Here is a 15513-nt window from a genome sequence, read left to right as displayed (position 1 = left end):
CATGTATATGGCTTTTTTTCCCCCTCAAGATCTTTTAGTTGTCTAGATTTTTCCTTTTGGATTGCAAAAAACAACCGAATTTGATATCGGATTCAGTATTACAACTGAAAAGCTCTGAAGAGAAATATCTGTGCAGATGGACTTGCTGTGCCATTCCAGAATGAGAGCTCTGCTGTCGGGTGAGTCTCACAATCACAGATCATGGTGACACTCCAAATCCCCTCCCTCACTGCCAGCTTTCAGCTCCAGCAAGTGAACCCAGTTCATAAGATATAACAGAGGGAATAACACGGTGACCAAAGGGTGAGGATGGAGCACAACAGAAAAAAGATGTAGAACTGAAATTTAGCATCATCATTTAAAACCATTTCACTGTGAAATACCTCAGTCTATACTAGTGACAATATTAAAGGGAATGGTATATTTTAGAAATATATACAATGATGATAAATATAAATACTGAAAATATAAGGAATATATGTCAACCTGTAAGTCAATATCAGTGTAATATGTTTTTGTTTGGTCAGATACACTCAAAGTCAATTACCTGTAGTATTAATTTCAGAACAGATTTTGAAAATGCATGCAAAACTAGGTTATATGAAAAACAAAAGTTAATTATTAAGGTTCCTTGGAAGGCTCAAAGGCGTCATCTTAACAGAATAACAGAACAAATCCTTAGTCACTGAGTCAATGAAATCACAAGCTTAAACATGGCACAATCCTGAAAAACATAGCCCTGTGCCCTTACTTAGTTCTCCTCTGGTGCTTTCCCAAAGACACACTCCATGGTGTCTGCACCCACAGAGGGGTTAATGGCAGGTTCTAATGCTTAACATGAATTAATAGCCTAATGTATGATAATGACCCTTAAACCTGAGACAGGTTACACAGACAGAGGACTCAGCTGCAACAGTTTCACCGAGAACGCTCCATGAATAATTAAGCTTATAGACCGAATAAATGATTCATACTCCCAGTACTTGGTCATGGTTTTATGGTACATCCCAGTGATTATGGTATGAGGATTTTGCAAGCTCTATAAACAAATGAGGCAAGACACAGTAACTGAGGCTGAGAGCATGAGAGGGAAAGAAAAAAAAAACACCAAGGGGAAGGCTTAAGTTCAAAGGCAGATCAAAGAAGTCTGAATACAGTTCTTACCTCCATGCCTGAGGCAGACAAACATCATGTGAAGAAGGTCAACAGGTTGGAGCCCTCGCTGATAAAGACTGATAGAATATGCCGTGAGCTAGCCGGTTACACAGAGTGCAGCTGTGTGGGTGTGCCTGGCTGGGCATCTTCATGATGTCTCATCTAGCTGCTTGTCATGTAGAAAAACAGCACTGCCTTTATAGGTCTTCCAAGGCAAACAGTCGTGTTTGTTTCCCATCTAACTACAGCTTGCTTTTGAGGAAACATCTGTTCCTTCCCAAACACCAGAATCATAAGAGGCATGATTTCATTTGAGTCAGCTGTTACAGATGCATTCACTTGAATAGCCCTAAATTTACTGAAGTTCCATTTTAAAGGTGTATTGTGGGCTACTGGCAACAGCACAAATGTCACTTGATACTATAATCTCTCTGAGTGGTTGGATTTGTAGGAAATGTTTCATTTTCAGATAATGAAACACATACTGTCATGTTGTTAGTGGTAATTTTGTTAGGACTGCATTATAATTTATTACAACAATACAAAGTAATGTTAATAATATAACCATCACCTGTTAGTGTTCACCCAGTAAGTTAAACAATGTTAGTAACAGTAAGTTAAAATGTGTGATTGTGAGGGATGCAAGAGACCACGTTTAGTGCTAAATCTGCCTTTCCTGTCAGGCAACTTGCAACTTCCTGACAAGAGTGAATGATGATAACTATTTAGTGAGAATTCCTGTCATCTATGGTATTACAGTGAAGGAGTTAAGATATACCCAAGAGTTCATGGGGGAACTTCAAATATTGACACGTACCTACTCCTTTTAATAGATGTTCCTTTTAAAGCCATAATTACCTTAACCTCTCAAAATTCAACTTCCTTTTTTCTACAACTTTGACATCCTGTTTTCAGCAGGTTGTCAAAATCTTCTAAATGCATTTTTAGATAAACCTAAGTCAACATCAGCATATCTGCTTACCTGTTTAAGCACTTCCACAGAATGAGACAGAAACAATGCAAAGAACCAGAGGAAGACATGAGCTCAGAGGAAGGGAGAGGGAGATTTACCACCTTAGGTAAATATATCAAAACAGTTACCAAAAACATTCCTCTGAGAAACTCTCAATTGACACAACTCTACCATCAACAGAAGCTCTAGGTCCTCACCACAAAGAGCTCCTTCCTCAAACATGATTTAAAAGAAGAGCAAGCTGAAAGGTTAAAGGAGGATTTAATGCGCATGATGGTTATGGCGAGGACCCTAAATCTGACCTTGAATTAATGGCATACAGAGATCAATGCCATCACAAATCAACTTCCATGAAGACATTCAATAACATTTACGACCCTTTCAAAATATTATAGATAAACCAACCAGTCAAAGGGGGTTGTAAACGTCAGCACACCATGTTTCAGGATTGTACAGTTAGGCAGCTGTAGTGCATGATACTTGAAATGATTGCTTAATTGAGGGGCTGAACATTATGTTAAGAAAGATGATGAGGAGAGGGTCATTTAACCCCTCCCTTGTGAAAATAAGACAGTCAATACCCTGCTGACATCCCTGAGACTGTCTTGAAGTGATGACACAAAGCTCATTTCCAGAGCAATCCCACACACTGTTCTGAACTGTCTGTATTGCAGATTAGCCTGGTACAGTAGCTACCTCAGGCACCAAGTCCCCGGGCCTGCATGTGTTTAAGCTCCTGCTGGACTGGGGACTGCATTGGTTCAGAGTACCAAATGCCTTCAGAGGGAACCCGAGTCCCCCGCCACTGTGCAGATGGGCATCGTCGGTGGTCCAAATGGGCACAGACTCAGTGTAGTCCCAGAGCCTGATCCAGGAAGTTAGCGAAGTTCTGAGGCCGGCCCGGCAGGAAGGGCGTGAGCACAGAGAGATCCATCGTTCGCAAAGTCTGGGTCAGTGTGCTAAATAGAAGACAGACAGAGAGGGCCAGGCTCAGACTACAGTGTACTGACCCCTGCTGGACACCAGGAAATAGGGCTGAACACAAAAACAAGATGCTTGAAAATACCACAGGCCAATTTGCATCAAAGCAAAAAGGCAATTTCTTTTAATTCTCCCCTTTGAAGGAACTGCATGCACTGTTTATTACCCGTTACTAAAAGATAAGTCAATCAAATTTTCAGTGCCATACATGTATCTGTTCAGTGAGCATTTTCCCCCCAAACTACACAGGTGTACATATTGTACGTAATTAGTTCTGATAAGTCAATTATGACTAAATGATTCTAAGAATCAGGTGGAAAGTAGAAAACAAAATAACTCAGCTATGTGACTTACTAGTAGCTGGTCTGTTTAGTGTTATGTGCTTACTTATTTACTGAAACATAACTACTGAATACATCTCTGACACCAAGATGGGTACCACTGTGGTAACAGCAGTCAAATTAATTCCAGTTTGCACTCACCTGCAAGTGCAGTACAAGAGATGAGAGTCTGCATGCAGCTGTTTAGCAAGCTCCAGCTGGTGATTGTCCATCAATCGGTCATTGACTACCACAAGCAGGGGCCGTCTCGCCCCCAGAGCTTCTAAACAACTACCGGCCCCTGCAAAACAAGAGAGTGGGTGAAGAGTGAGCTACAGAGACCTCAATCACCCAACAAATCCAACGATGACCAGAAACTAAAACTCTCTGACGTCCAGTTACGTGCTTATTAACAGAGCTGGAGCATCTGCACCACAGACCAGACCAACTGTGGGCCAGAACGCCGAACCTGCGTGGCTGATGACCAGATCGGCGTCTCGAATGTCCTCTGCGATGGAATCTTTGAATCGGAAGGCATCAACCACCAACCCCGCACAGCTGTCTGGATCAGGGAGCACCGAACCGCGGCCCACCTGGAGGACCAGCTTTTGGTAACCGAGATCTGACAGCACCTTAGGGAGAGGCGAGAGAGGGAAACAGAGACTGGTCATTCTGACGGTAAAATGATAGAATAGCCATTATATAAATTAGTTGACATACTATGCAGTTATGTCTCTAGTAGGTACCGTAGATAGACTACCTGTTTAATATGAACAAACTCGTTCCATGGCAAAACTTTAACAGAGCTATCCGAGCTAGCTGCTTTAACGTATGCGACAATGGAACAATCGTAGAGTACAGGTTTTAGGAGATCTGAGACAGGTTGCCTAAGATAGCTAAGCAAGCTACCTACTAATAGGAAGCTGTACAAACATTGATATTGACAAAATAGGTTGCTGGCAAAAGGACTGAGGTCGCTAGGTAGCTAACTTCCTAGACAACTAGCTAACAAGCGTATTTACCCGAACGGTTTCTTCAGATGCCACACTCTCAATCAGTTCATCGAACCTCGTGGTTCCTACGGTAACGAAAACAGTCTTCATGGCAGCTAAGCGCTATTGATAAGCACAGCTCATTTAGAAAATCCCTGCTACAGCACCTGATTTGTATGGACATTCCCCTGGCTGAGTGTTTCTATGGTTCCTATTACACATTCTCCTCCAGAAACCCGTACGGGATTTTGTTGACACTGCCACCTGACGGTTTGGGGATGAATAACTGACGTTAATTATAATAAAGTCAGACTTCAAATAACGTTTACCCTATGTGCTTTGCTTAATGTATTTAGTGATGGTGTTTATATGGTGTTATATGAGGATATAAACGACCAAAGAGCACATGGACTCCACTATATTATACTATTACATTGTGAACGCTTTATACATTAAGCAACGGCACCAAGGGTAAACGTTATGTGAAGTCTGAATTTATTAGAACAGAAAGTGCCAAAGTGTTCATCTATACATGACACCATATAAACACCTTCACTTTTACACAGTATGTGCACCTCAGTATGACGGAGGTGTGCCGCTCAGATGAAAAAAATTTAGGCACAATGTGTACGCTAAAACAATCAGTCATGTGATTTCATTTTGGCACTGGTTTTATACTTCATGCTTATTTACTGTGCTTTTGCCTGCAGTATGTATCTGTGATCTTGTTGGTCCTGATTTTGGAAAAACATATTGCAATGGTCTTTCCTGCATCAGTATTTACTGCAGTTCCGATGACAATCTTTGAAGCTATTAACAGTGTTGTCCCACTATATTGGCCGATGGTTCTGCTGTAAAATTAGGCCACTGGCCGAATACAGAAACACTGACATTATGAGTCATGTTTATGGTATTTAGTGAATCAGGTGTTGCTAAAATCTGTTACCTAGATACCGGTATCATGCTCCTATCTTGACAAATTAGTGTTTTGTCGCCAAATTACCAAATATATATACGATCATGAAATCTGAGGTAAGCATATGGGGGCGTTTCCAGGAGTTTTGATATATTTATCAACATATTATCAGGAACTTAACCTTAAAAATCAACTTGTGTCTCCATAAAGTCCACATCCATGCCTAAATACCAGTGGTCTGTGGTTATGTAGGTTTTTCAGAGGGCATTTCATAAGGACAAAAAATAAAATGCAATTAAATAGTTAGTACCTATCATCTTAATCACAACCATGAGTAGTATGTAATCAGATGATAATACAAACTAAGAAGTGAACCTGTTTGGCAGATATTTGAGAATTTTTTGGCCTTCAGGATTCACAGAGGACAGACCACATGTGGAGGCATGGAAACAGCCCAAAGCAGAGGTGAAGGAGGTGAAGCAATCAAACACCTGTGCACTCCAGTAGAGACACAGTAAGTGGCCAGTAGGCTGGCTGTCCCATTAAGAATGCTCATTTGAGTGTAAAGGAAAATCTCAAAGCGTACCTGAACGCCCACGTCTATCAAGTGACTCAACTGCAGTGCACAGTGTGTGAGCGGGGGGGCCTGCATTCACATTCTGAGGAAATACTGCAACACAGCACAGCGAAACTGTGGCTGATTTCTGAAGATGCGTGGTTAATACTGTGACAATTAAAAGGGGAAAAAAAATGCAGTCTTCTGGATAGGAGTCTCTAAGCTGAACGACAGTAATCCTCAAGGGTTAGTGGCACTCAAAAGGAACTCTCAGATGACGCCTAATTGTGGTGACAGGGGGAGACGTTTCACTTAATGACTACATAGATCAGAAACTGTGATAAAGTGACCCTCCCCCTGCTCCCATCGGATGGGAGTGGACCAGCACTTGTCTGCTCTGCACCACGAGAGACTCAGACAGCACAGTGAGAGAGGGAATAGAGAAGAACTGCACAGACTCAGTAACCACCCACACACACACGAGGTAAGACTGAAATCATTTCTTTTAAGGCTCAATTAACTCTCCATTTATATACTGTAGTCACAAAAGCAAATCACATTAGAGAAGTATAAAATAAAAAAGGCAATAAGTATCTAACATTGTAATTAAGATTTTAATAAATAGATTATTGACAGAAAAAAGCATAATAAAAACAAAGACAAAAAGAGTAAAATAAAGTGATGTTAGACAGGTCAGGGGTCTGCCTTGCTTCATAGCCAATGTGCAACCAAAGGTACAAAGAATCAATCATGAAATAAAACAGGCCGCTAGTCATTCTAATGCAACGCACCCTGTCCTTAACCTCGAGTACTACATTTAAGCAGTTGTCATGTCAAATACGTAACATTGTGTGTTCAGCAGCTGCTGAAATAAATGAAAAATGTTTGAGTTTTAAAAAAATGTAACAATTACTCCACTTCAAGGGCAACGCACAGTACGCTTAGATTGAATAGAGGGCTTAAAAGTTATAGCAGGGGATATGCCGAATCAGCACCTTCACAAATACGATCCTGAGCGAACCCTTGATCCCCCCAGACCCCCCCACCCCCCACCCGCACCCCACCACCGCCCCCCCCTCACTCCATAACCCCCCAACCCCACCAATCACAAGTGTCTGGCTTCTCTGCTGCGGTGAGAGTGCATTCCCAGCATCAACAGGGGTTCCTTGAAGGTCAGTCATATCAGCAGAGGAGCATACACTCTGGGGTCAAGAGGTCAGGGGCTGGAGGAGCTCAAGAATCTTGCCCCCCCCCTGCGACTGGCCCAACTGGGGAAGCTGCCCTCTGCCGCAGTAACATCTCATAGGTCAGAGGGCATGGTGTCCCAGGTGTGCGACGGTAGGTCACAGGTTGTCAAAGCGGAGACTTGGTGAAGGGTGTCCGGCCTGGTAATGTGTCTACGGCAGGAAAGAAAGAAGAAAAGCAATCAATTCACTAAGTGCATATCAAAAAAGCTGTTAGGCTTCGTCCTATTACTGCATAATAGCTAGGTACTGTCTGAGACTGAAAAGAGGAACAGAAGCAATCAGCTCTTTGTAATGGTACTCTTTTATTGTTTGCCTAAAATATGTATGGTTCTGTGTCCCCTTATTCCAAGAAGAGAATGCTTTCAACAACAGCACAAAAATCTCTACTATATAATCATCTTTACTGCTACAAGAAATGTGTAACAGTAAACACATACAGTGAATACATGCAATGAACACATGAACATATGATGTTTTTTTTCGTAATGAGCAGTCTGGATGGTTTTATATGCAGAGGCTTCTGCCTAATAAAAGACCTGCGTGTCTCTAAGATAGCCTGACCAACAGACACTGAGTAGCTGGTAACACTTAGGTTAATGATCAACACAGGCTGCAACCAGCTGTCTAACCATCTTGTGTTTGTGGGATTATCAAATACATATTAAAAACACACTCACATACTGACAGACATATACACGAATTGCTGCGTGTATTACTAAGTGCATGGCTTAGCGTAGTTTGGCACTGCTTAGCATGTCTGCTGGACATACAACCTCCTTCAACAAAAACTGAAGGGGAAGGGGCTTGCTGGGAGAAACAGCTTCTCTCACTGGATTCAGAATGACCGAAGTGGTCACCGTCGACAAGCACTGAGATCTCTGGATGCATCATGGATCAATCCTGTCCAATTTCTACGCTATCAAGCACTCAAAAAACAAAACGCAAACAAAATACACAACCATAGAAAACCAGCTGTGCAAAGCCATAAGGAAATGACATCAAAAGGCAACACAGTACTTCCTGTCAAGGACTGGCCTCGAGGTAATGGAACAGTGTGTGCGCTGGCTTTGAGATGGACAAATGGATCTTTCCTTTAGCCACTGAGGGTGCTTTCACATGTATAAGCTGAATTCAACATTGCTTTTGAAAAGAGGGAGGCAGCACCTAGTCCTAGCACCACATCTGAATGATTCCTTTGCCCAAAATGCAACTGTGAATGACTTTACAGCCAGTGTCTGTGACAAAGCTTCCTTATAAATTATTTATAGATCATGTTTAGTGTTAGCAAAGAATATCTGATGATCTTTATCGTATATTTAATGCTTGGAGCAGTATACCAGGTAGGCCAATGGATAGCACTGTATGATTCATTTTACTGCTCAGCTGTGCAAAGAAGTCAAGTAAAATGGATCCACCATAATTCCAATACCCCATTATAACACCAACAAATACAAAGACCAAATCCTTACTTGATATATCACAAGACCATGGCCTCCAATTCCTTTGCTCATACAGGAAGGGGGGGATTTAACATGACTCTGAACTGCCTTCAAATCAATTCAATTTTCCCCTCTTCCTCTTTGAAGCAAACAGTGGTCATTGTTCATATATGCCACTGGGTTCAGAGACAAGAGAGCAATCAGAGCTCCCTTCAAAGCAAACATGCACATGTGAACAGTTAGCATGAATGACACGCCCCTTCATTTTTTTATTGGATTGTTGCCTCGATTGCTGAGCCCTCATTGGATTCTCCTGAACTGAATTATTGAACGTTTTATATAGATCTGTACTGGTTTGTCCCAAAGGTTTTTCTGATTATAAATTATTAATTATTTTGTCAATAAATTAAGAGCACCTTAATTTATCATTATGTGATAATGTTTATTTTCCACATTGACAGAAATTCAGCCCTGGCACTTATCTGAAAGCATGAAATGCATTTAAGTCTCACCTGCACCATTATTAGTGTATGACGCTAAACAAAAACTATTCCTTTGTATGTACAGCTCCACTTAGGCTGGAAAAATCAAAAGAAGGAGTCCGAAACCAAGAACAGAAACATTAAGGTAGCCTGTAAACAACAGCATAGCAAGAGACCTTATCAGGCTATTAACCGCCGGGGGCCGAAGACAGGAAGTCAAAAGACAAACAGGAAGAGGAGTCCTGAACAGCTCATGAGTGTGTATCTGAAAGTGTGACTCTGTGTACCTCCTTAACTAGAAGACAGGAAAAAATACACAGAAAAAAAGCTTCACAGATAAGTCAAGAATAGCTGACCCACACAGTGGCTAACACTTCAGAACCCAGTATTATTAGGCCTGACTGGAATGAATAATTTATCCGAGAGGTTTTTTTTTCCAAGTGTCAGTGAAGTCAGACATTTTCTTCTACTTCTAATGAGAGAGACTATTTCTCTTCTGTACTTCCACCCTTAGTTTTGCTCATTCTAATAGGCATGTACATGCAAATATTATAGCACTGTGGATGCACGGTTCCTCCTGAACAGCAAATGTGCTTATTAACACCAACCCATCCCCGCCACTGAACAAGTGGGCGTGCGTGCGTGCATCGGGGGGAGCTGTTCACACAGTGCCGAAATCTGTTTCCTGTTTTGGAACAGGGACTTTTATTCAGGATGTTGCGCTTCCCTTCTTCTTCCCTGGGAATCTCCCTCCTCTCCCATGCTCTGTTCTTTCTCTCTCCCTTTCTCTCTCTCTCTCTTTCCAGCCTCTCCTCCCTCGTCCTCGTAGTTTGCTCTTCACGCCACATTCTTTCTGCGATCTACCGATAACAGACAGCCAGTGAGTTTGACACCACCTCCCGAATCTCCCTCTATTCTTCTCTTCCTCTCTGCGCTCGGGCTGCGGTTTTGTTACCACCCTTCCTTGTTCCTCACCCCAGAATCCCAAAACCCAAAGTCTGGGCCTCTCACCCTGTAAGGTCCACGGTGAACCCCAGAGCCATCAATTATAGCAACAAGCAATTGAAGGGCTCCTATTACACAGAGGACATAATAATTCCACTCTAGAATGTGTATACACCTGTATGTAATATTACCTCTGTGTACATCTATTTCACCGTTACTGTTCAGTAATGCCAAGGTGCTTGCATGCGCCTGTGATGGAATTTCAAACACTGTGTAGCAAAAGCGAACCCAGGCAGACCGAATTTGGGTTTTTTCAGAAAGCACTGCCGTAAATTTACTTAGCAGATGCTCTTATTCAAAGCAGCATCCGTATCTTACAGTTTTTCCGCATTACCTATCTATACAGCTGGATGTTTGCTGAGGCGTTTTGGGCTAAGTGCCTCACCCAAGAGTGCAACGGTAGCGGGCCCACCTGGGGATCAAACCAGCAACCACTGGACTGTGAGCTGTGCTCCCTACCACCGCACCGTGCTGCCCAAACACGGACCGAGACCCACAGCACCTGCGTGCAGAGAGGTCCCCCTATGCGCCTCACCTGGAGATAAGGTGCGTGGCGGGCGGCTCTCACTGGATGGCGCACGCCGTGCAGCACTGCTCCTGCTTCTCCGGCAGTGTGGCGTAGTTCATCTGCCGCACGATCTCGGCGAACAGCTCGTCCACCATGGTCTTGCTCTTGGCCGAGGTCTCGATGAAGGGGCAGCCCCACTCCTGGGCCAGCGCCCGGCCGTCCGACCCCGGCACCTCCCGCTCCGACTCCAGGTCCACCTTGTTCCCCACCAGGATGAGGGGCACCTTCTCGAAGCGCTTCACCCGCACGATCTGGTCCCTCATCGGCCTGATGTCCTGGGATGGGAGGTCAAAACGTCATTAGAAGGAGCTAAAGCGTACAGGGAGGAGGGGGGGCACTGGGTCATTCTTAAAAGATGTTGTCAACATGCACGACTCAGCATTTCTCACACCCCCGGCGAATCTGCAAGTAAGAACTGCTTTCCACAACCACAAGTGTAGCTGAGGCTCCTCACTGAGCAAAATTTTAGAAATAATTGTAATAACTTTATGGGGGCCTCCACATTATGCGATGCTTTGATCCATTTCAAGATTAACAAGACGCAAGGTCTGCAAGAAAACTCCCCATCCCCTTAGAAATGCAGCTTACAAAAACACAGACCCACAAAAGCTTAATTAACTATAACAAAGTATACCACTGCACCTGTGACAACATGCTGAAATGGCATCCATCATGTGACCCTTGTGGTTCACAGAGAGCAAAACATTGATGTTCCATTCCAGGTAAAACCTCAAGCGGTTTAGACCACTGGACCTGTGGGTGGCTCCTAGCCATTTCAACAGCTGGGTACTAAAGATGATTTGGTGCATGTCTGGATCATTACTTCTCCAAACTGTCATGAAGACATCTGTCACATATCACAATTTCACCTGTAACATTACCCACTACATGCCAATAAGTACCTCTATAGTGCACATGCCCAGCTCATGGGTTTGCCTAGTCTAATGAATGTAACATCTCAGCTCAGTATTTATGCGTTTCTTTTAAAGCCTTTCCCCTGCTTGTCTACAATCCATTTAAATTTTCATATGTGGCAGGTCATATATAAAAGACATAGCTAAATAAAGCATCTCCGAGCGGGTTATGTGCTCCTAGGCCAACTCTAATAGACAGCTAGCTCTCTTTACCTTTTCAGTTGTACATTAGCTTACTGTGACAGGAATTTGGAGCAAATTGCCTTGAAGGCAAGTGGGCGTCAAGCTAACCACACATTGAAATGTTAAACGCAGCTTGTTGTAAGCGCACATCTTAAGAATGGAAGTGTCATTCCAAAACAAGTCTATACAGTAGAGCTACACGCTCATGGAGTAATTTAGCTAGCATGCTTGCCCAACCCTACACTGCCGAGGGTTGGCTGACTTGCTGGAAAAATGCAACACTTATCCTGCTACAATTTTCACACTTTTTGCATCAGTACCTGGAACGACTGCTGGTTGACAAGGCTGTACACCAGGATGAAGCCTTGGCCATTCTTGATGTACAAATCTCTCATGGAGGCGAACTGTTCCGTTCCTGCTGTGTCGAGGATCTCCAGCACAGAAGGCGACGAGTCCACCTCGATCTCTTTCCGATAGAAGTCCTCGATGGTCGGGTCGTATTTCTCGATGAAAGTGCCCGTGACAAACTGGACGGTCAGCGCGGATTTACCGACGCCGCCGCTTCCAAGAACGACTACTTTGTACTCCTTCATGAGTGTGCACGAGCTTGACCCGAGCTAGTTAGCTAGCTTAGCTTAGCTGACTGTATCCGATCACAACATAAATCTACAGAAAATGTACAAAATAGATCACTTTGACGGCACAGAAAGACTACCCCCTCGAGTGATCCTTTGGGCGTGGTGTGGCTATTTTGTTTGTGCATAAGCTCACAAATAGCTCGCCAGCTTGATACGAGGCAAAACATTAGAAAAGGGCGATCAAAGTCTTGAGTTCAACTAAAGCGTGCCGTTCTCACAACGCCCCTCCATGCTCGTTCCCGATAAAGAGCCTAATGCCAGATTCTATACTCGCAGAGTAAACATAACCTTACCTTGACACGAATTTTGGACGGCTGCAGGTAGACCTTACATTCGACATATGCTCCGGATCATTTCCAAGTGGCTATCTAACGAGGAACCATACACCACTGATGTATTGTCGTCCTCATATTTGGATAGCATGTGAATGAATCTCCACAATCCACGGCATTTGCTGGCTACCATACCGGTGTCGCACTAGCTGTCTGTCACATGCACGCTCGACGGCTCGCCTGGCTCACCTCCTTGCGGTGCTACCTAGTTAGCTTCCCGTCTCAATATCTGTACTCTATCTCGCAACCGTTTATTCCGATTTTGCAACAAGTTTAAATTTCAGTTCGTTGCCGTTCCCCGAGATCGCTGTTTATGGTGAAACTGGAACCTCCTCCACTCCCCTCTTTTTTCCATCGGCCTCCGTTCTATCCCCTCCCTCTCACGCTCGCTCCCTCCCTTGACGCCGCAACAAGCTACGGAGCGCCAATGCGCTGGGCAGTGTAGCCACAAGCGGACCCAATCAGACGGTTTGATTGACCATCTCTATCGGTACAGTTGTCATAGATAGCCCTGGGTGTCCACTGATCAGCCCCGCACTTTCCAGCTGCAGGTGACTCTAGCTGGGATACTGACGGTACGCTCCGTAGTAACTCTGAGATCCTCGTTTTTTTCTTTTCCTAGATAGCTGTGCCATGATTTTGATCCCTTAAATGAGACCCATGAACCGGGTAAGATCTATCTTTTCATTGGTCCCTGCGCAGCGGTTTATTAGTTTTCATTGGTCTTCAATGGGATGAGGCGGGGCTTAAGTGCTAACCCGGTTAGGTGTCACGTGATACGCTGTGGCAAGGCATTACAAGACGTGCTTGTCAATTGAAGTAGAAGCGTTACCGGTAGTTCAAGTAACACACCTTTAATTGAGAAAAGTCCAAAAATCTTACTAGCTATTCTTTAACCAGGGTCAAGGGAAGAACTACGTAAAATGATTTCTCTAAATCCTGTCACCGCCTTCCCTTTCCAAACCCTGGAGATATTTCCCGTGTGATAGTTTGAGCACAGAAATGGTATGGCGATATATCGTCCTGATTGCTTGCATTCAAAAAACAGTAAGAGGAACACTGAACTTGTTTCAGTGATGTACAGATGTTGTGCAGACGTCATCTCACGTCATTAACTGAGCGTGCAATATCAACCAATCCATATAATATACCGGCGCTAGCAATACAAAAATAATAACGATTTCAACCAACAACCATTTTTCAATGGGTTCTGTCAGTCCTTCTGGTCAGCTGGGCTTGTGAAATACTACAGTGAGTCTGATGAAAAATACTCACATGATAGAAACGGACTCAGTGCAAGGTGAGGTTATTCATCTTTGCTCTTAAGCACCTGGCACTACACAATACAAAATGCTGACTTTCAACAGGAATCACTGCAGACTCACAACAAACCTTCAATGACTGTTAAAAGACCAAAATTCAGACTAAAATCACTATGAGTGAGCTAGGATTCTACAATTTTTCAAAATCACAAGCAGGTGTACCATGAGTGAACCTGACACACTACATGACCAGGATGCTCCAGAATCTGTGTAGTCAGTGCTGACACCACTCAAGCTTTTGTGTTAGGTTACTGTGCTGTGTGTCACCACTTCTGCTAATGATTTCCAAGCCATACTGGGCTATCCACTGGCCAAAGATGCTGCCCTAATAGATTATAGAGCACTTAGCGCCAGGATGCACATAGTCATCGACTGTTTCCGTTACGCAGCCAAGCGATTTCTTTCCACTTACTGTACTTCCATTGTTTATCTTGGTAGATACCTACAGGTGGATTGAACAATTCCCTCATGCTTCCACCACAGATCAATACATTTCTCATTTTCTGTTTCTGTTCCAGCTTGTATTCTCAGCTTTTGCATCGTATCTGTCTCGCCCCACAGCTCTCCCTTCTCCTTCTCTCTTCACTGTGGTTCTACAGTAAACAGTTAACAGGAGATGAATGTTTCTAGTTAGCACATTACATCATTGAATGGTTATTTTTCATTAGATGTTGGCAGTTCCTCACTGCTCTTGAAACCTGACATTGAACATAAATAGACAAAAATTTCAAGCCTGTTTTAGATTCAATCACATCTTATGAATGCAGACAAGGGCAACTATCCTTGGTCATAAGAACATGGCACAAACTAAGGTGTTAAAATGAGGTATGATCCCACCATGTATGTGTTGAGATTCAAAAAGGATTACAACAAACTCATAATAGCTATTAAAGCTAAACTGGAGTTAAATTGTAATGTACAGCTAGAGTTCAGTTCTTGTATTTTCACCTTCAAAGTGGTGATATTGTCACTTGGTGAAATATTTTCAGATTACAAGGAAAATCACAAAAACACCTTTGGAAAGTTAGAATCATGAAATTTGCCAGACATCTCTTACCAGCCCTCAGGTTTAATCAGGATTTGCCACTTGGCAGTTTTGTTAAAACTATTCTCATAACTTTGCTGTTAAATTGAATGATCCCTTTGTCTCCAAACATGAGTGGGTTTCCTTTGGAGATATGTCACCACCTGCCTGGCTTAGTGTGGCGGGGCTGGTGATGCTCCACCCTCAAAGCTTTGGCCAAAAGGCATGTCTGTGTTCTTGTGAAAACGTAGCTTTTATTTTATGTCAACAGCAAAATGCCAACCCTACTGTGAAAAAGCAAACTTTAAACCATAAAGTAAACATGAACAACTGAGTAGAAAAACGGGTTAACTTTACTGAATGAAAGCTCATAACATTCCATTCCTCTTGCTTGTGAAACATAATTATTACCCATAATTCCACATCCTTTCCTCAAACAATTCATTATGAAGGAAGGGTTGTCATC

The 15513-nt window shown here is 43.2% G+C and overlaps 2 protein-coding genes across 2 annotated transcripts; both read right to left on the bottom strand.

The window, feature by feature from the left end:
- Positions 1 to 2731: 2731 nt before the first annotated feature.
- Positions 2732 to 4550, bottom strand: zgc:92907 (uncharacterized protein LOC436733 homolog). The gene is made up of 4 exons (XM_036548970.1): positions 4452 to 4550; positions 3899 to 4061; positions 3592 to 3730; positions 2732 to 3087 (listed from the first exon to the last, which is right to left on the bottom strand). Exons 1-4 carry the CDS (start codon positions 4530 to 4532, stop codon positions 2976 to 2978), a joined length of 495 nt encoding a protein of 164 aa, XP_036404863.1. The 5' UTR covers positions 4533 to 4550; the 3' UTR covers positions 2732 to 2975.
- Positions 4551 to 7011: 2461 nt separating this feature from the next.
- Positions 7012 to 13324, bottom strand: rap2c (RAP2C, member of RAS oncogene family). The gene is made up of 3 exons (XM_036548658.1): positions 12052 to 13324; positions 10602 to 10909; positions 7012 to 7290 (listed from the first exon to the last, which is right to left on the bottom strand). Exons 1-2 carry the CDS (start codon positions 12322 to 12324, stop codon positions 10631 to 10633), a joined length of 552 nt encoding a protein of 183 aa, XP_036404551.1. The 5' UTR covers positions 12325 to 13324; the 3' UTR covers positions 7012 to 7290; positions 10602 to 10630.
- Between the last annotated feature and the right edge of the window lie 2189 nt (positions 13325 to 15513).

Source organism: Megalops cyprinoides, chromosome 16 (assembly GCF_013368585.1).
Source record: "Megalops cyprinoides isolate fMegCyp1 chromosome 16, fMegCyp1.pri, whole genome shotgun sequence".
Taxonomy (NCBI): domain Eukaryota; kingdom Metazoa; phylum Chordata; class Actinopteri; order Elopiformes; family Megalopidae; genus Megalops; species Megalops cyprinoides.
Note: the sequence above shows the minus strand (reverse complement) of the source record. Positions and strands in the feature narration are given on the sequence as shown.